Source organism: Empidonax traillii, unplaced genomic scaffold (genome assembly GCF_003031625.1).
Source record: "Empidonax traillii isolate 1590-97213 ecotype Southwest subspecies unplaced genomic scaffold, ASM303162v1 scaffold5:size3517227, whole genome shotgun sequence".
NCBI classification, from domain to species: Eukaryota; Metazoa; Chordata; class Aves; order Passeriformes; family Tyrannidae; genus Empidonax; species Empidonax traillii.
In genome coordinates, this window is record NW_020955198.1 from 398,585 (window position 1) to 418,317 (window position 19,733).

Consider the following 19,733-nt stretch of genomic DNA (forward strand, 5'->3'; position numbering starts at 1 on the left):
TCTTTATCCCAAACTAATTGTATTCTGCTGCTCAGATCAAAGAAACTAGTTGTATGTCTATTAAGATGAAACTGCAATGCAGTTTACAGGGAAGAAGCTCCTTTGGGAAGTGTGAAAGCAGGTGCACAAGAGGCAGAAACACTGCACTGCAGAAAGAGTGGGGATATAAGAGATACAAAACTTCAACATATTACTCTTTAAAATAATGGATTTATTGTTCCAGTGACAATGTCCTGTGTGTCCCTGTGCTAAGAGGGCTTTTATTTCTTCCCTCTGGAACGGGGAAAGAAAGTGGTTGCTTAAATCGCTATTGACATACAACACGTGAATTCCAGATTTGATTTTATGAACAGTCTCTATCATCCTGTCTTGTCTGGACAGCCTCATGCTGTCACCATTGTACTCTCACCATTCCTATAAATAGCCTGCTTGGTTATGAAGGACTAGTAGTGTTTCCTCTGGGAAGAACTGGACTTTGACTAAAGGCATTTTAGGCCAGTTTTTGTCAAACTTTCTATAGGAGATAGGGTTTGGAGAGTAGAAAGCCTGCTAAAGAAAACCAGTAATCAAAGTATTAATGTTTGAAACACAGACACTTGGTGAGCCTGAAGAATCCATAGAGGAAAATGAAGTTGGAAGGAGGATGGTGGTGTGCTTTTAAAAAGGAGGCTTGGCTTCAGGGCTGGCAAGCAGCAAGGCAGCTGCCACACGGAGAACGAGGAGCTCCCTGTGATCCAGCAGAAAGCTGGGCTGCAGCACAGGGATGGCTGTGAGGTTGGCAAGTCTACTCTGCACCCGGAAAATGCACAAGGGCACTGGGGAACAGCAGGTAAGGCAACGTGTTTTTCTGTAAACTTTTGGAGAAAAATAGAAAGTACTTGTGTGTAGAAAATGTTGTGTTTCAGCTCTTTAGCTGTTAGTAAGATCTTTTGAGTGTGGAGGGCACTGGCAGGCAAACAACCAATACCCTCAAAGTTGGTTCAGTAGGGAGGGATGTGTTTAATCTTGTGAAGAGAGTGGGGATACATGGTTTTATGGGTACAGGTCATCTGGGCTGTGTGACCCTGTTCTGTGAGTAAATACATTGAAGACGCCGAAGAGAGCACACATCCTGCTGGCCATGCAGTGAGGGAAGTTCAACTGCACACAGTGCGAGAAGTTAAGCACAGTGCAGATTTGCATGGCAGGTAACAAAGCTTGGTGGGTGTCTTCTTCTGACTATTAAAAGTAACAAATGCCAAGATGTTTGAGTTTTTTCCTTACAATTAGCAACTGATCTGGAATTCAGACCCCATCTCCCACAGCCTGGGCAGTTTCCAAGGGTGCACTGAATCGACAGCAGCACCCTTTGTGCAGAGTGAGTCTGTACACGAGAAGAGAGCCCTGCCAAAAGAAAAGAAATACAGCACTGCATTCAGGGATCTGACTAGCTTCTTCTGAACAGCAAGGAAAGCACCACACTTGCCAGTTATCTCTTCTGTGCATTTCCTCAGTTGTGGCTGGGGCCATCTGATGAGTGTTTCCCTTTCGCTCCCAGCGCGGCGCAGTCTGTCTGCTGTCAGCAGCTAATGAAGTCACTCGCAAGACGCCATTCCCTGGGGAAAAGCAGGGCTATGAATAGACCTGTTACTTGCGTCTCTGGTTGCAGTGCTCTCAGCGCTTCTTTTGCTGTGCCACCGTCTCTGGTGACTGTGCCACTTACGAACAATGGTCTTTCACTCTTGAGCTACTGCTATTCCCGATGCCAAAAAGCAGTCCTCTTCCTTCTGGTAGAGCTGTGGTGCTCAGTGAGTGCTTCTGTGCCTGTCCCAATTACAGGCACAGGTTCTGATGTACCACACGCTTACCAAAAATGTGCAGAAAGTGAATGAGTAATCTTATTGCAGCAAGAGCTTTTAATAATAGTCTGCAGTGAATGTCATTGTCAGATGCTTCATCAATGCACATTCTACAATAGGAGGGGAAAGAAAAATTATTTTTTTTCTGAAACCAAAATTTTTCCATGCTACTGAAATAGAAAAGCAAACTGCTAATCTGATGAGAGCACCACCTCTTTCCCCAGCTGAGCTTGCAAGTCTAGGTACAATTAAGCTTGTGTTTAGAAGGAGTTGTGTGTTGGTCTAGGCAGAGCTGAGCTATAAAAGAAGCAAAATCAGCAGAAATAAAGACAGATAAAGAATGATGAATCATGATGACATATTGTTCAAAGTATGTAAGAACATGTAAATACTTATCACGATGTGTGGAGCATAGAGTCATTATGAGTACCAGTAGAGTCAAGGACTATTCAGTGCACTTTAGTGACTGAGTTTGTGTTTGAAATCTAATCTAAAATAACCTTACAGATGAACATCTTTGTAAGAAAATTTAGCTAACAAAGTTAATAAATGGTGAAAAAGAAAAAAAGTAATTAAAGTAACATTCAATTGGAACATGACCTGTTCTCTCTTCAGGAGATACAGGGGAAAACTTTCTTAAAAACTTTTGGTTTATATACAGCTTATTATTTTTTACCAGACTTGATGGTCTTAACAGTCTCTGCCCAAATCAAGTTGTCAAAGTTTTAATTCTCAGAAAGCAAGGGTGTAGTCTTCAACAAAAAGCAAATGTAGATTTTTCTGTGATTCAAATATCTGAACCATTCCTACATGAGCAAAGTTACAGTTGTCTCATATGAACCTTTGTTCAGATGCCTCATCCTCCTGCTTATATAAAAACAAAACAAAAGCCCCTTGTTACTCATAATTTTCTTATTAATTCTGGTTGGCTGAATAAGTTTGAGTGATTCATGACCTATGTTCAAATCTAACACAGCCTTCAATGTGTTCAGCCTGACATGTGGTGTCTTATAATATTGATATATCTCATCCACCTGGCAATCTGCATCAGCTTGCTGAAGAATGCCTTGAAGGGAAAATGATACAGTAGTGCTGATCTACTCCTCTGTCAAAGCTTTAATTAAACATTCAAGCTATCAGTTAAGAGTGAAGGAGCTTGTGGAAATGCATAAGATGCCTGTCCTGTCATTAACAATATTTCTTTTTGAAAGTTTAGGAAGATAGGAATATGCTTCTTAAATCAGATGTCTGTCCCCTGGTCAGCATCTGAATGGCATTCAAAACTCTGATCTGTCTTGCTCTCTGGTATCCTATATAAAAGAAAACACGAATGAATGCATCAGATTTTCCTGTACACTTACTCAGCACTTTTTTCCAGTTGCACCCGAAGCAGGTGGGATAAGTTCAGTAGAGCAGAGCTGGAGGAGTGCTGCTCTGGCAGCAGTTCTCATCTTTTTCCTGGACTACAGAGTTGCAAATCCAGGGATAGGTTTCTCCTTTAGGATTTGTTTCCCACTGCTGGCACCCAGACAGCCTGAAGCCTGATGAGGCAATCCTCAGCCATCCGCGGCCTGTTATCTGAGGGGTAGATCCTGGTCCAAATGAAGTTTCATTTAGTGCTGCCCCTGAAATGAGGCTCTGACAGACTACCTAGGAGTGGCACTCATATGATAAAGCCTCCTAGCTGTGTCTGCTGAGGTGTCTTATTAGGGTCATGGAGAGATTGGTTTTTCTTCCCTTAGCAGAACAGTCTAGGGATAGGACTGCAAATGCTGTCATTTCTACCCAGGGCAGAAAACCTACTTGGAATGATGAACCTTGTTATCCCTAGAAGATACTTCTCGCTTCCTTGAGTGCCATTCTAGCAGCAATTAATCTCATCCAACAGCAGTGGATATTAAAGCTACAGCCAACACCTCCAATGGTTGTTAAAAATCAGCTTCAGCAAGCTTTGCTCCCTCTCTGACCCTTTCCTGGCTTCCACATCTCCTGTGCTTGGCTGTCCTCCACCTAGGCTTTCAGGCTCAGATTTGGAAATCCCCTGCTCCTGACAGTGGACTGTTATTTTTCTGGCAATATTTACCTGCTGTCCTTGTGAAATAGAATCAAGGCCTCTGTGATGCCTGTGCTATTATTCAGAGTATTAATAGACATTATAAACAAAAGAAATTGTCAGACTTCTGCCACAAGAGCTGCACTCAGGAATTTCTTCAGGCAGGAAGCCTGTCCAGATTGGAGCTTCTGATGCTCTGTCTGCCCCCCGAACCTAGACTGGTTCTGGTTGTAAGCATGGAGCAATTACTTCCAAGGAACAATCTTCCTCAAGCGTCACTATAACAACAGAAGAAGCACAGTACCAGGTTCGTAAAGAAAACTATACACTATGGAGACTATGAACTTAGAAGAATGTAAGCAAAAGGCCAAGTCTTGAAAGATTCATTAACATGTAAGTTCAGAAGCATGAGCTAAATCAAACTGTCATTGTTCAATCCACAAGCATAGCAAATAAACCTAAGAAAGGATTTTTGAAGCAGCAGGGGAAGAAAAGAAAAATACTCCTATAAAAGTGGTGAGGATGAATCAGGTGGTAAAACATGAGAACATAAACATCAGTTCAGAATGAAGGAAAAATAGGCTTTATTACTCCACATGAGCAAACTGATGATGAAAGAGACCTAGTAAAAATGAGTGATTTTATCGGTAATATGACTGCAGACATTGTGGATAGTTGTGTGTCAGCACAGTCTGAATAAATAACTGCAATGGTTTAGTTTGCTTCTCTGTATGTTTAAAACCATAAATATTGATCAACTTTCACAATGAGACAGAAAATGCTGACATCATGAGAACGTGAAAAATATGTACTTTCCATAAGACGTTCTTAGCATATCCAGGCCACTGCTGATACTATTTATTAGATAATCTTACCTGAAATGGTTACCATGATTTTTGACTTGGAGGTCATGTACCCATCCTGTCTAATCTTCAGGTTAACATGACACAGGCAGAAGAAGGAGTTTCTGTTTTTCCTGCATTCAGGAAAGTTCATACATGCTACAGACCCAGAGAGGAACTTGCTTAGCTTTTTAGTAGAGAAAGAAAGATGTAGTCTGCAGTAGTAAGCATCTGATATCCCCAAGTCAGAAACAAGTTTGCTCTTGACTGTGTCTACAGAAAGCGCAGTGAGGCACCTCCTGTGTGTCAGCCCAAGCTCTGTGACTGCTGTGCCATGGAGGTTTGCTTATCTCCATATCCATGACTTGGCACAGTTTCTGGGAGCAACCATAGCACCACTGTTTCACCTGTTAAATTTTTGCATTCAGATGCCTCTTTCAAATTTATGTTAACTCATGAACCTCTTTACTTTTATGGGCATTTCTCATACAGTTTTAAAATTTTGTAGTGACCCTATGGTAGTTAAACACTCAAATGTCTCTCCTGATTAGAGTGGGTAAGGTCTTGCTCTAACTGAAAGAGTCTCATCCACCAGATCAGTATCTTACTCTAAATCACAAGCGAAAATAATGTTGGAAAGAATCACACCATAACTGACTCAATAAATAACTGACAACTATGAGTCAGTGTCTGCATTTCTTCCCTAACACAATACTATATGGTAGAATAGCTTTGAATAGGTTTTTCCTGTAAATTCAGGTAATAATTAACTCCCAGTGACTAAAATATCTCCAGGAGAACTGATGAGACATCTTATATAGTTACTCAAGTTTAAAAAGTTTTCACTTTAGTTCTTTCATGCAGAAACACACTTCTTTTAACTGAAGCAATTTTAAAACTGCCTCATAAATATAATGACAGATGTACTCTTAGAGCATAGTTTTAAGCTAGAATGAGTTTGTATTCCAGGCAAATGTATACAGAGTATGTGCATGGAGTTTTATTTTTTATCCCGTTTATAAGACAGAAGCCATTTTAGTGCCTCTTTAGTGGCAATACAATCATCTCTGGGATGAAATATAACTGTACCAGATCACACTGTAGGATAAAAGACTGAAGGAGGGAGCACTGGAAAGAACAAAAAACAGAGGAAATCTGTGTGAGTAGGTTTGTCCTGAAGGAAAAGCTCCCACTTCAGGGTTTCATTCCTGAAGAGGGTGTGTTAAAGCATGTGAGATAATAAAGAGCAGCAGATGTCTTAAGAACTGGTGTTATGAGGAGTGTTGTAAGGCATGTAACTTTTGAGAAGAAAGAATATTTTTCACACAAACTACGTGACCTAAATTGCAGCAAGCACGGTATTAATTTTCTGGAACCAAGATTGTTATAATTTATATCGATATACTATAATAGGATTAGATCATGTAGCATGCTAAAAATAATGGATGATAACAGCATATATATTAATATATCAGTTTAATAAGTAAAGGAGTTGTAAAGTAAGAAATACTAGAGAATCTTTGGGGGACACTTGTAAGTAACTTCCACGCCTGGTTCTGAAAAGCAGAAAGTGGTGAATATATGAGAGAGAAAGAAATGGGAGCAAAGATGGGCAAGAAATGAGGAAAGAAATGGACAGGCAAAATCAGCAGTGGCATGAGGGGGAATGTGATCTGTGTGGCCTGGATGTCAGGTATAAGAGGAATGTGACAATTTTACAAAAATTGCACATAGTCATACAAGAGGACCTGAGGTGTTTGTGTACAAAAATCACATGCAAACACGCACAGACTAGAACTGCAGCATTCAGGATGACTCCGAATCTTCCAAGAATAGTGAAATGTGGTGGATGGGTAATCTATAACTGAAATGCACTTAAACTAATGTGTGTTCTATTAAGAAAACTAGAAATAAAACCAGAGGTACGGAGGCATCACTCAGTAGCAGTGAAGTTACCTACAGAGGCAGAGAAAGGTAGGATAGGCAGAATGGAATTTGTCAAACTAAAGGTATTCTGAAGGACCACTAAGGAACTGTTATGCTTAGATCTAAATCAGATTACGAAAAACATGGAAGAGAAACTCCCAAGCATTGCCTCATTGCAGGAGATTTTAACTCGTCAGAAATAGAGTATAAAGCAAATGTTCCTGATAACGATAGAGCCAGTTATTCCAGGGTATAATAGCTGGCACATTTCATCACTGAGCAGTCACTGGACTACCATGATGCTATTCTAGGTGGTCTTTGTTAGGTAGTAGTGATGACATAGAGCAGCTGGTTGTAGAAAATAACCTAGCTAAAGTTATCCCAACTTGATTAAACTCAAAATAAGTGAAAGAATGAACAAGAATAGGCCTGTTAGTTTCTCAAAATTTATCTTTGTGAAATATTGTACCTAAAGGAATTAGTTAGTGATATAAATAGGTTGAAGTTTCCAAATCTATTAGAATTAATTTTATTTTAAAAATAATTTAAACATCTGTAATTTGCACTGTTAGTAGAGAGTGAAGGGTGTTAGCACCTTACAAATCCTTAAAAAAAAAAAAAAAATTAGGAGTGAGCAAAGAGAGTGAAAGTGGTAGGGGAAGAAATCCCTACCATACTAGATCATCAGTGAAAACAATATTTTGGTAACCTAGAAGCAGAGGGTGCAGTCAAATCTGTCAAGTTTACAAACATGCCATCTGTAAAGAACATTTGAAAGACTGAGAGTTTCTCCCATCACACAAATAAAAGGGGGTCTGGTATATGGCAAGGATGCGGTAGAGATCAAAGCCTCCGTGGACAGTGCCCAAACCAAGTAAATTCTGTAAAGATCTGTACAGATCATGAAGTAAAATAGAATCAGGTTGGGAAGCATCTGTAGAAACTTGAAAACTAAATACAAAGTGCCCACAGTGAAATGGTGTCTGCTGTGCATACTAAAATGCTCAAAGAAGCAAAATTAAATGTCAGGTAAAGGATCAAGTTTTTCTTTAAAGATCTGCCAAAACAAAGGAGAGAGAAAGGGCAGAGGAAAAAGTGACATCATATCTACAGCTTCATTAATTAACCTTAGTAAAATGGAAATTTTGTACACATTTTGCAAGAAAGAATAAATAAGCGTGCAAAGATAGAATAGAGAAAATCAGCAATAACTTTAATACAGTGCATTAGGACTGGGGGAATGTATGTATGGTACCATCTCTCTGGAAAGGGCAGTATTTGGCTATCTTAAAGTTGTGTAGAGATTTTCAAGTGTCACTGTTTCATCTAGTCCTTCAAACTGTTAACACAAGTGGAGTGGTCAGATGAGAAAAATATCTGTACCATTATTCCCCCATATACAATTGTGAGGGAACAGAGAGCTGGAGATGTGGGGTAGAATTTAATAGTACAAGTGCTGGATGACACCCAAATGGAGGTAGAAATTATTTCTGTTGCAAATTGTATCAGTTGCACAACAGAAAGACCATAAGGTCGTGGTTAGTCATAGAACGATGCTGAGAGAGCTGGAATGGAGCTATGGGAAAGGTAAAAATGATCCTTCTTAAATATGATGGAGGAGACTCAAAGAAGGAATACCTAAGTACGGACACTATTGTAGGAGGCACTGGTCAAAGCTCCTCTGGGGTACCGAAAACAGTCTGTCACCCATAATTAGGAAAGAGCACTGAAGGAAATGCAGAAAAGTAGTATTGGACAAAATAAAGAATGAGGCATATACAATTGCTATCTATAAATATATCAAGAGGAGGGGAAAAAGGGCAGGGCAAATACTAGAAAAGGAAAGAAGTTATTTAAGTTGCCAGACAATATTGTCATTAAAATAAATGGATATAAATTGAAAGATAGTCTATCCAGGCCGGAGCTGTGGAAGTTTCCAGTCATGAGAAGAGTGAAATCTCTGAAAGAGTCTTCTAGTAAAAGTGACAGGAACAGACTATTGTAGGTGTGGGTATCACAGTGAAATGGAAGTTATTTTGCTTGCAAATTGGGTAATAAGAATTCACCTAGCTCCTGCTTAACGGTGAGTAGAGCCACTTTCAATTTGCCTCTCTGCCAGAGAGTCAAACAGTCTGAGTAGCCTTATGATGAATTTTCATAAATTTATTAACAGAGCTGTGTAAGATGAAAGGACATGTCTTCAGTATCTATGGGATCCTTTGCAGTGTTATGCCCTCTGCTTTGTACTAACTGTGACAATAGTATTTTTTAAAATTTCTGTTAATGTGTTGGTTCAGACAGAAAGCATGACTTTATGGCCTCCTGTATCATATTGACATGCTACAAAATATTAAGATTTTTTAAAGATATTAAAAATATTTTTAATATTTTTAAATATTGTTTTAAAATTGCAATAAATCTGTGTGCTAAGTTCCAACTGAAGCACAGCAATGCAGTCACAAATTTATAAGAAACATAATGTATCAGTGGGTCTAATATTATTGCCAGTATTTACATGATTAATCATTTTGAACTCCTATAAAACATTGCTAGGGAAAAACTGCTCTGCATTATCCTAGTCTTACATGGTTTCATTAGATATAGAATACTAACAGTTCTGACCAGTTCTTTAAGAATTGTAGAAGCACTAATCATTATGTATAATGTTGCTTTTTCCAATGTTCCTGTTTACATGTGAACAGACACTGTTGGTTTAAATTTCCTTCCTATTTCCAGAAGTAATAAGACAAAATTTATAAAATACAGTAATAATTTACAGTGACAAAGATGTTGCAAACAATTTCCGACATTTCAGAATCATGTAACTGAGCAATAGAAGTAATGTTCTGTTTACTGTAAAAGATGGAATTTGAAAAAAAATGCAAACAAAATTATAACTCTAATATAACATAAATTACTAAATTGCTTAAAAAAGATGTGAACACCTCCAAAGGTTCTTATATAAGTTGCAAGGCAAAATATTGCTAAACAGTAACAGGGCTGTTAGTATCTGAACACCTTTTTCCCTCGTGGGTTTGAAAGTCCTCACTTCTCTACTTCAGCGGAGCAGAGTAGCCATAAGATGGCAGCACTCTGCACAAAAGCTCCTGAAACCCTAAATCTTGCTCTTTTCCCAAAAAGAGACGTCAGCGTCTATCGGGAACAAGTGGCCTGAACGCTGGGTGTCTGTAAATGGAAATCAAGCTGGCTGAGTCCAGAATGACTCCTGGGAACCTTCAGAAATGCTTTCATGCAGTACCTGAACCCATTTTCCTCAGTTTTTAGGAGCTGTTTGGGTTCTGAGCTAAGCACTTATCTTATCTGTTCTGGTTATTCTAGAGTAACTGTATTCAAACCATGCCTTTTAGCAAAGTAGAGCACCTCCATAGGTCTCAGTAAGGTCAGCTTTAAAATTATTTTCTATGTGTAAAACCAGAGTGGAATCACATTTTACAAATTATTTAATCCCAGCTCCATAATTTAGAATTTGCATATAGAAGGTCAGGCCTGAAGACATTGTGTTTACGTAACCCGAGAGGCTTTTCCAAAGGCAAGGCCGGGTTGCTGCTGGGCTGGGCTAAAGGGCTGTCTTTCCCTTCGTGCCACTCCAACACACCTGGCTCAGGACTCACTTTGGCCTTCTGTGCTGGGGACAGCAGGTCTGGTCTGAATTTAGCATTAATCTGAACAGAGTAAGTTACAGAAAGTTCTTCAGCTGACATGCAGGCGTCTGAGGAGCTATGCAGTCAGTACTCAACGTGTTTCCCATCCCAAATATGCTCAGCCTTGCACCAGCCTTGCGCCAGAGGAGAGGTGCTTGCTCCGGTGCCTCTGCCCCAGGTTTTTATCAAGTAGGGAAAATAAGGGGTTCCATGTAACCATGAAACACAGATAGAAACCAAGGCCAGATTTGATGTTCTAAGTGGACGTCCCTGGGAAGATTTGAGTGTCATAGGCTGGTCGGCAGTCCTATTCCAATGCCAAGTGATTTTCCTACCAGTTCCAACCGAGCCCTTCTGCAGTTCAGAGGTTTGATTATTTTGCTTTGGGTGTGAGAGTGTATTCAAATCTGAAAAGCAAACAAATCTTTCAGGGTGCTTACCCATGCCAAGAAAACCAAGAGCAGAGGTTTGCTCATGCCTTTGGCTGGAACCAGCCAGGTCAGAGCTGTAGGTAAGGTAAACATGAGTTGAAAACACCCTGACTTGCTTGCCTGCTGCTCATTGCACAGTTGGTGAGCAATTCCTCCTCTTTCCTTCTCTTCTTCTCTGTTTGTTCAGAGGTAGGTTGTTGACTTCACTCTCTGCCCTCCTCCAACAACTCCGGAAACCAGAGGAGACCAGAGCATGAATCACAGCCTGAGTCACCAATCCCAAAGGCCCTGCTTTGATCAGAGCTGGAGGGGAAAATTCCTTTCCTCTATGTGGCTCTTCGTCTTCTGCAACCCTCTGGAAGGAGCTACAGACACTCCTCCTCTTCTTCCAAATCTGCTCTCCATTGTGTGTAGGTGTGCTTGAAAACAGCACCTGAAGACCTTTGCCTTTCCACATACCTGCCCATGTCTCGGTGGGCTCTGTGGCTCACCCTACACAGGGGGGTTTTGGTCCTAGGCTCCTAATGGGCTATGATATTTGTACACCCCAAAACACAGGAGCTTGAGTGAAGCAGCTCCATCCCTGTATTTCAGACCTTTCCTTACAACAGGCTCCATGTCGCTTATATAGAACCTGAATGCTTACAGTGGTTTCTTTGGATGGATGCCATTTTCTGTTGGAGCAGTACTCGTCTCTCACCATGGTGATTAACAAAGAAAGAGATAGCAGGTAGTATCAAGTGAAAAAAAAATTGCTAATTAGTCATATTCACCATCACTTGTGAATTTCCCCATTAAATACAACTGTTTGTTAGGGATTGTTGCTTCCTCTTTAAGTGTTTTTACCAGCTCTTTGTTAAGCACTGTCAGACCTGTCCTGCAGCAAAGTCAGAGACAGGACAGTCCTTCCGGTGTCACTGCAATACTTGGGTGTGGTTTCTATCTGTGCTGGACTGGCCTGTTTTCTCTCTCTCACGCCACTATGTGGCTACTCAAATCACCTTTAGCTCTTTAGAGATGAATCAAAGTTTCAAGCTTGGAAACTTTTTCAAACTTCGTTGCTTAGCTAACTGACAGAAATCCTCTGAAACATCTTTGGAAGTGGGTCTGTCAGGCTGCTGAGGCATGTATTTCTGATCAGACTTTCCAGAGAAAATGCTTTCCATTTCTGCTGCCCCAAGAGTCTGGAAGCACTTGACTATACAGCTATGGAACATATGTCTTCTTCAAGAAAAAAGTGTTTTTACCTGCAGACCTTTGTATATTTTTCAGTTACTATCTTTTGAGTTAAAAATTTTGACTTTAAAGTCTATTTCGATTCCCCACTAGGAGATTTTCAGGAGCTTTCTAGTCCAGTTTGATTGGGAAGCCAACCAGGGAGAGAATAAAGTCACCAGATGTTTCAGTTACAAAGTAACCTACCTCTGACATAAGAATTACAGCCCTTTGCCTCTTAGAGATGCGTTGAGGAGGTGAATATGGTGGCTCTATATGGTGGAGAGAAGAGAGACTCCCTCTCATAAGAAGAGAGAAATGTTTTCTGAAGTGCAGGAGATGCCCCCCCACACCTTTGTAAATATTCTGAGAATTATCACAGTCCAGGGGACATTCAGACTTCAAATAGCTCCATATTTTTCCAGGCTGAGAAAAAGATGATAGTGTGTGTGAGAAGAGCATTGGGAGTTAAGAGCTGGGTTGCATGTGAAGCTGAGAGATCTGTGCTATCTTTGTGTATTATAAGTGCCAGGTATGGGGGAAAATGTACTAAGGATTTTAACCTACAGATTTTATTATCTTCTAAAGAGCCACAGACTTGCATTGTGTAGAATTGTCCATATTGAAAGATAAACACCTACCTTCTGTTCTGATGTGGCATTATAAAACTGTAACCCTGATTTAACTGAACCAGAATTTGCTCCAAAATGAAAATGTAGTGACTGATGGTAACAATAATAATTGTGTTATGACTATACTAGAAACTACCTTTTTGTTTTATCTCATTGAATTGATGCCTTTAATTTGGGTGAGTGAAACAAGACTCTCTTAAAAATCTTGGGATGGAAACCTTGCTGTCAAATCAAGCAATGCCAGGATCCCAAAGGATTTTACCCATCCTTCCCACATCAGCGTGGCTACTCTCATTTGAAATTCTACTCTTTTAGAGATAGTTAAAGCCAACAAAACACTGATCTAGCAGAGGAACTTCCTAATCAACTTACCTTTAGATATCACTTTTTCCTGTGCTTTTTTGTTGTTGTCAATTCTGCTACTTTCTTTTTCTTCTCTTCTCTCTCCAGGCAATCTGGGGAGGTCTGTTCCTAATAATTTGCAGAAACTTAGCTATTTTATTCGGGAAAGACTTATTCAGATAGTCTTTGGCAGCCACCCCATTCAGAGGCAGGCACTTAGCCTCCAGCCATGCTGTCCTTGCCAAGATGTATTATAAAATATTACCTCACAAGCAAATAGGGAACTGATAATATCAAATAGAATTTGTAAGTTTTGTATAGGCTGTATTATTCATTCTCTCTACACTTAAAAGTCTGATATCTTGAATCTAAGAATAAGCATTTGCTAATTGCCAGCTGTTCAGCTGGTTGGTCCTTAATTTGAGACACTGCTGGTGGCTGGTACGTTTTGGTGGCTGAAGGACTCCCACTGAGTCCTTTGAGCACATGCTTTGAAGTGTTACATTACCAGGGGCTAGTAAGAGCCACAAGGTGACCTTCTACATTGAAAGGGAAAGCACCGGGTTTTGGAGCTCTGCAAGGCTGTAGACACAGCAACAATATTAAAGGACACAAACACAGATGTCAGTTACAAACAGGGAAATAAAATGGCACTTACAGAAGGATGTGTTTTTTTTAGTAAGAGCAAACGTTTTCAGTTGATTCCACTTCTTTTTGGCTTTATATAGTTACAGTGTTCTGATAGAGTTGTGTCTTCATAAGCTGAGGGAACGTAATCTAATCAATGCTTTTTTCATGCCACAGGAAAGATGCTGTAGCTGAACAAGTGCCTTACAAGGACACTCCAAGGTATAGAGAGCAATTGAAGGAGACTTAGGAATGTTGTTGTAAATAGAACTGTTAGAATATGGTTCCACAACAGCCTAAACTGGGATAAACTGAGCCTAACATATATCCCACATTTCCTACTGACTGTGCCTTGCACTCTGGACTGGACAGTCATAGGGTTCAAGGGACCCACCCAGATGAAAAACTGCTCCACACCTTCCCCGTAGTAGGTGATTGGATTTGAGTTGGATCAGTATGAAACAGCTCACTGCTTGTTCGGACATGAGCGCTGACTGGTAACGGCGAAGGGGTGGGAACACAAGGGCAGAGCAAAGGTAGTCCTGATGTAATCCAGCTTGAGCTGCTATTGAAACTACCCATAGACTGTGTAAATACTAGTAAAATTGGATGGGCCTGGGAATATTTCCAGGCACTAGAATGAGACTGTCTATGCTATTAAACTGTTAAAATATTCCCTGGCATGAATTTGACCTCTTCCAATTAACACTCACTGCAAACAATTTCTGGGCACAATTTGGCTGCTAAAATGGTCCCAATGGGCACTTTGCAAGCACGAACTTTCTGTGCCAGTTAGCCTCAATGCCCAGGAGTGTTTCAGCCATATGGAGTTTAACTAGTAGAGACCCATCCCTACTTTCACATCCTGCCCCAAGACTGCAGCTACTATCAGTCTGAAAAGGGAGGTCTAATCCTGCCAGATCTCATTTGATGAGAACAACCTAGTCCTTGTGAGCTAACTTGGGTAGGATGTCTGACTGTAGAGAAGAAGGATATATGTTTTCAGGCCAGCAACACAAGTGACTAAATTAGAATTTCATACTACCCTGTGTAGCCTATTGCAAGCACATATGAAAAGACAGGACTTGTCTTGAACAAATGATTTTCAAAACAGACAATAGCAGAGCAGAAAAGATGGGAAGAGATGGAACATACAAATAAGAAATTTTATTTCCTTTTAATAAGGTGGTCAGAAATGCATATTTTGCATTCATTTCAGGTTGGGAAGGGGAAAGGGGAGATAGCAATAACTTGTTATGCAGTTGTATCTGTGCTGTAGAATATTCAGTGACTTATTAGGCAGAGTTTTTTTGACATGATTTTTTTTTCGAAGTCAGCTGCAGAACTGGGAATGCAATTATTCCTCTTTCTACATATAAAAAAAATACACAACTGCAGCATTTCCCTTTCAGTTTGGAATATTAATAAAATCAATTACTATGTATCTTGAAATACTGAAGCCAGGTCCTCCATTTTAATATGTAATTGCTTTTTGGTTTTTGCTTTTTGTTTGTTTGTTTTTTCACAGTTGCCTTTATGAGTTTCCCTACACATCAGGAAATCTGAAAAAATGGAATTTTTACATTCTCCAGGTACACTCACTTGGTAATGGTAATGATCCATCTCCTCAGTGCACTCCCTCGGTGAACAATTAAAGGTGTTATTTTGAAGGAGCCTTTTAAGCTTCACTGTACACATACAAAGAGTCTCCTGGCCGGGTTGCTCTAGGACCCAGAGTGACTGGGATTGACAGAAATCTTCACCTGAATGAATTTTCCCTGTATGCCTTATAAGGAGTCCAGGAAAACAAGGAAGTGATAACCATGTTCACGTTACTGTATGCACAGCTTGTCCTCTTTACCTGCCCAGGTAGCCCTTGTTTTCACTTTTGTTCATGATCCCTCCTGCCGGGGTTGAAGTTTCCTCGCAATCCGGTGTAGGTGAAAACATACCCTCCAGGAATGTATAATTTGTACGACATTCTACCTTTACACAGATGATAATTAACAAGCTAATACTTTTTTATCACGCAGCCAGCACTGAAAACGAATGGGGATTGAATTGCTTTGCCTCTGTTTCCTATTCCTCCAAAGAAATAACTATGTGCAAGGTAAGGCTCAGGGGCAGGGAGATCCATTTCAAAACCTTTTCTGCATTGTTTCTTGCTTGAAGTTGACATGAAATAGCTTTGTGTCTTCTATATTTAATCCTTCCTTTCTGTTTAATGATTTTTTTTTTTTGACAGACTGTTCTAGGGCTACACTGCCAATTCATCTCTGATTTGGTGGTCATTACATAGCACAACATGTTTGAAAGAGACAGACATTTGAGCAATTTCGTTTATACTAATCATAGTTTGATCTGCTGAGAAACTTTAATATTATACATATGACTGAGTGTTTCACTGGTATTTGCACAATGGATAAAAATCATATTAAGTACCAACCCAGCTGAATGAAGCAATTTTAAGAGTATAGAGTGAACATAAATCTGTTCTTTTAATATCCCTGGTTATGTTGGAAATTGCTTACCTATACCGTACCAGAAACACATGTAACCCTTTGTCAGGTGCACTAGAGAAAACAAGTTAGCATGCTTTCAGTGAATGCCACCCATAAAGCATGCAAAAGTAAGTATGTTAATTGCCAGCAATTCTGAGCTTTTAATCTTTATTGGAGAGTTAATCTTCTACCAATAGAACTACCACTAAGAAGGAATTTTATCAGTAATCCTAAATATGGCTAAACATGTGCATTTTTCACCTCCTACATTTTCTAAATTATTCGTTTCTTCATAAATTGAATGATTAAGCATATTATTAATAGCCTTTTATCTTCTTGGATTTAAATTTAGGGACCTGTTCTCAGGAAAGCGCAGTGACTTGTGAAGATTGTTTGCTTTCCGGACCACACTGCGCTTGGTGTTTGCAAGAGGTACAGTGATAAAAAAAAAAAATTCAAAGTAAGACTTGAAGTCTTTGTAGTCACTCTGAGTGATGAAGTATTGACTTAATTGGGTCAGCCTATGTTTTCGTAATGCATACAGCACTTAGTGAAGCCTTCCTGGGGATCAGAAGTGGAATTGAATGTACCCTTCATGGTCTATTATTCATTGTTGGGGTGTGATTGGTTTTTTTTTTTGTTTTGGTTTGGTTTCTTTTTTTTTTAAAAAAAACCAACAACATCAACCTTCCTCATCTAAGGCAGAAATAAAAGTGCTATTAGAGGGGCTCAGATCATCAGCCTGAGGGGTGACTCACCCACAGCAATGATGAAGCTCCAGACATGAAGTCAGAGTCCAGACTGTATCTTACGTGCCAAGCCAGACAGTGTAAACAGAAGGTTTGCAGGTGTAAACAGTGTGTAAGTTTACAGATGTATAATTTGCACACAGAATTTACTAATCTGTGGTGGATTTTAAGTATGATGACAGTGTTAGTTTTATAATTAGTATGATATAGATATGTTTTGGCTAAAATATTGGACTTTAAAAATATATCTGGATTTGTTTCCTATACATCTGTTTCATATTTTCTTTGTAATCCTGGGCAAGTGACCTCACATTTCTACTTCTAAAACTTTTACCTGTAAATGGAGTTAAATAATGTCTCCCTACTTCACAGTAAATATTCTAGCTCTTAGTTCATTAATGTTAGCAACTTAGCCAGCTATCACAATTAAAAACTTGACAGAAGTAATAGAGAAATAAAATATGTCTTTTTCATTGTAGTTTCTGATTTTCATCTTTGCTGCTAAAAGTACTTATTGCTTTTGTGTATACCAAAATGATACCTAGGATGGGACTAACATACTGCTTTAAGAAATAGCTCACAAAGGCCAAACTGCACTTTTAAAAAAAATAAGTGTTCTAAGAAATATCTTTTGCAACAGGATTTTATTGAAATTGGACCACATAATTTTGACTACTGCCATGCCTTTTCAGGAAAAAAAAAAAAAAAAAGAGCCCAATATAATTAACTGATGTAAAGCCAAACAAAAACAAAACTGCGGAACTACTGAAAACTTCAGAGTAGTAAACATGATTTCTTATTTTGCTTATGAGCTCATTCACTTGTTTGCTAGAGAACAGCACATTAAGAGTGCCAAAGACATAGGAGTTTTAGCATCAGAGCAAACACAAGCACCTCCAATAAATCTTTTTTTCTGTAGGATAAAAACACACCTTGTAATTGTATGTGAAATATGAGGCTGTCTCTTCACACGTTTTGAAAAGTTAAAAACTGTGTAACTAAGGGAGATGATATGGATCTCCCTGTGAAAGGTTTATAATGGTGCATGCATTTTATGCACTCTGTATTCAAGAAGCAGTGGTTGAGAGTTTTGCCTGAGCAAAGGCATCCGTTTCGGTCTGAAGAATAATAAACCACTGTTCCCAGCAGGTGTCTCAACATTGCTTCCACCAAAATATATAAGATCCCTGACAATTTTCAGGCATGAAGGGTGACGTTTTGGTAGAAAAAAGGGTCACAGTTCTGATTTTAGTAGGTTTAAATAAATTTGTTTTGCTTTGGACGGAAATTTTTTCAGTGACTGAATTCAAAGAATGTTTGTGGTTTAATGGCTGAAACCCAGGCTGCTTGCCCAAACATAGGAGAGAAGAGTGGCCCCATGGTATGGGCCCATGACTATCAGCCAGGAATTAAATGTTTCAGAGCTGGTTTGGCCAGGCATTACCCAGGTTTTGATTAGAAAGGTCTTGCAGGCCAGAGCAGTTTCCATTTCAGGAGATAGCTGACTGATTTTGAGGATCTAAACTCTAGACATAGCTCTCGGAAATGGTAATAAGGCACAAAAGCCTCTCTTTAAAACTAACCATTAACTTCAGGGTTCGTATCTACCCTGTAGCAGTGTTGTGGAAAGGAATGCATATTAATGCTTTGAATGGAATAACAAAAGTAAACTGCAAGATATCCAACTGGTATTAATAGGCTTGTGATTTGCTCTGGATGGGAGAAGGTCAAGTGGGATACTGGGCAAAACATGGCTGTGGGGATGCCAGGAGCCCCACTAGTGCTTGGAAGTGGTGGGAGCAGGCTGTGGTGCTTGTTGGGCATCAGGCAGAGGAACAAGGACTTACTACCTGCTGCAGTGAACATGTTAAATGAGTGCTGTGGAGAAAGAGTAGGTCACTTAAAAAAAGAAACAGTGAACACTTGGTACCCCACAATCAATTTGTCACAAAATGTCTAGGGGTTTATTATCTGCAAGACCTCTTCCATTATTAAATAACGTGGTTCAAACAGCAGTTCAAAACTGCTTAGGAAAGACTGATGAATTTGTGGTATAATTCTGTAATACAAAAAACAGGGGCTCAGAGGGGCTTTGTGTTATCATTCCCAGCACTGTGAGAAGCCAAATGCAGTGAGTGGCACAATTCCCATTCCCCAACAATAGGGCAGTTTCTCCCAGTATAACAAGTTGGTGTAAGTTACATTAATTATACACCTGGGTGACATGATCCATGAAGGGCAAATTTAGGTTTCTGTGCCACCTAGATCTAGTTCTGCACTAGTCTGCACTAACTTGCACCTTTGTTTCTGTTGTCTGCACTGGACTCACCTTTCATTAGGCAGATGATGGTGCTAGTCAGTAAAAACATTTAATTCATCCCTTCCTTCTCCTGTTTGCCTTAGAATTACACAGACTCAGCTGGAATTCATGGGAGGTGTGATACCCCAGAAAATCTTTTGTCAAAAGGATGCCAGTTGAATTTGATTGAATTTCCCATTTCAGAAGTAGAAATTCACAGAAACAAGCCCCTAACTATATCCACCCAGAAGAACAATTCTGATGTCACACAGGTTTCTCCTCAAAAATTAACTCTCAGGCTGCGACCAGGTAAGTCACAGTTCATAGATGTGGAGTATTTTTTTCAAACAACGTGATATGCTGAAGCTTCTCATGTTGAATGGTCTACAAAAATCTTGGCAGAATTAAGATGAAAACCTTTGTTGAGTCCAGAGTTATCTGTTGACTCATCGCTTGAAAACTAGGTTTGGCTGAGTTCAAAATACTTTCAGAAGTGCTAGGTACATGCTAAAAGTAAGGATTCGTATTTTTAGTTCTTCTCTTCTCTTGCCACAGAGGTGGCAGGGATAGAATGAAACCCTCTGGCTCCTCCCAAGCCCACCTCCTGCACCTCTCC

At 39.6% G+C, this 19,733-nt stretch overlaps 1 protein-coding gene across 2 annotated transcripts in view; it reads left to right on the forward strand.

Annotated features, from left to right (window-relative positions):
- The first annotated feature begins 574 nt into the window (after window positions 1–574).
- Window positions 575–19,733, forward strand: part of ITGB6 (integrin subunit beta 6) — a 46,731-nt gene continuing 27,572 nt past the window's right edge. Inside the window, exons 1-5 of one of the 2 annotated variants that reach the window (XM_027878505.1) lie at window positions 575–829; window positions 15,097–15,160; window positions 15,602–15,678; window positions 16,422–16,501; window positions 19,222–19,426. In XM_027878505.1, the coding sequence (XP_027734306.1) occupies window positions 15,618–15,678; window positions 16,422–16,501; window positions 19,222–19,426 (346 nt within the window). In that variant the 5' untranslated portion in view covers window positions 575–829; window positions 15,097–15,160; window positions 15,602–15,617. The remainder of the gene's footprint in view (window positions 830–15,096; window positions 15,161–15,601; window positions 15,679–16,421; window positions 16,502–19,221; window positions 19,427–19,733) is intronic. The other variant, XM_027878512.1, reaches the window with a different exon arrangement.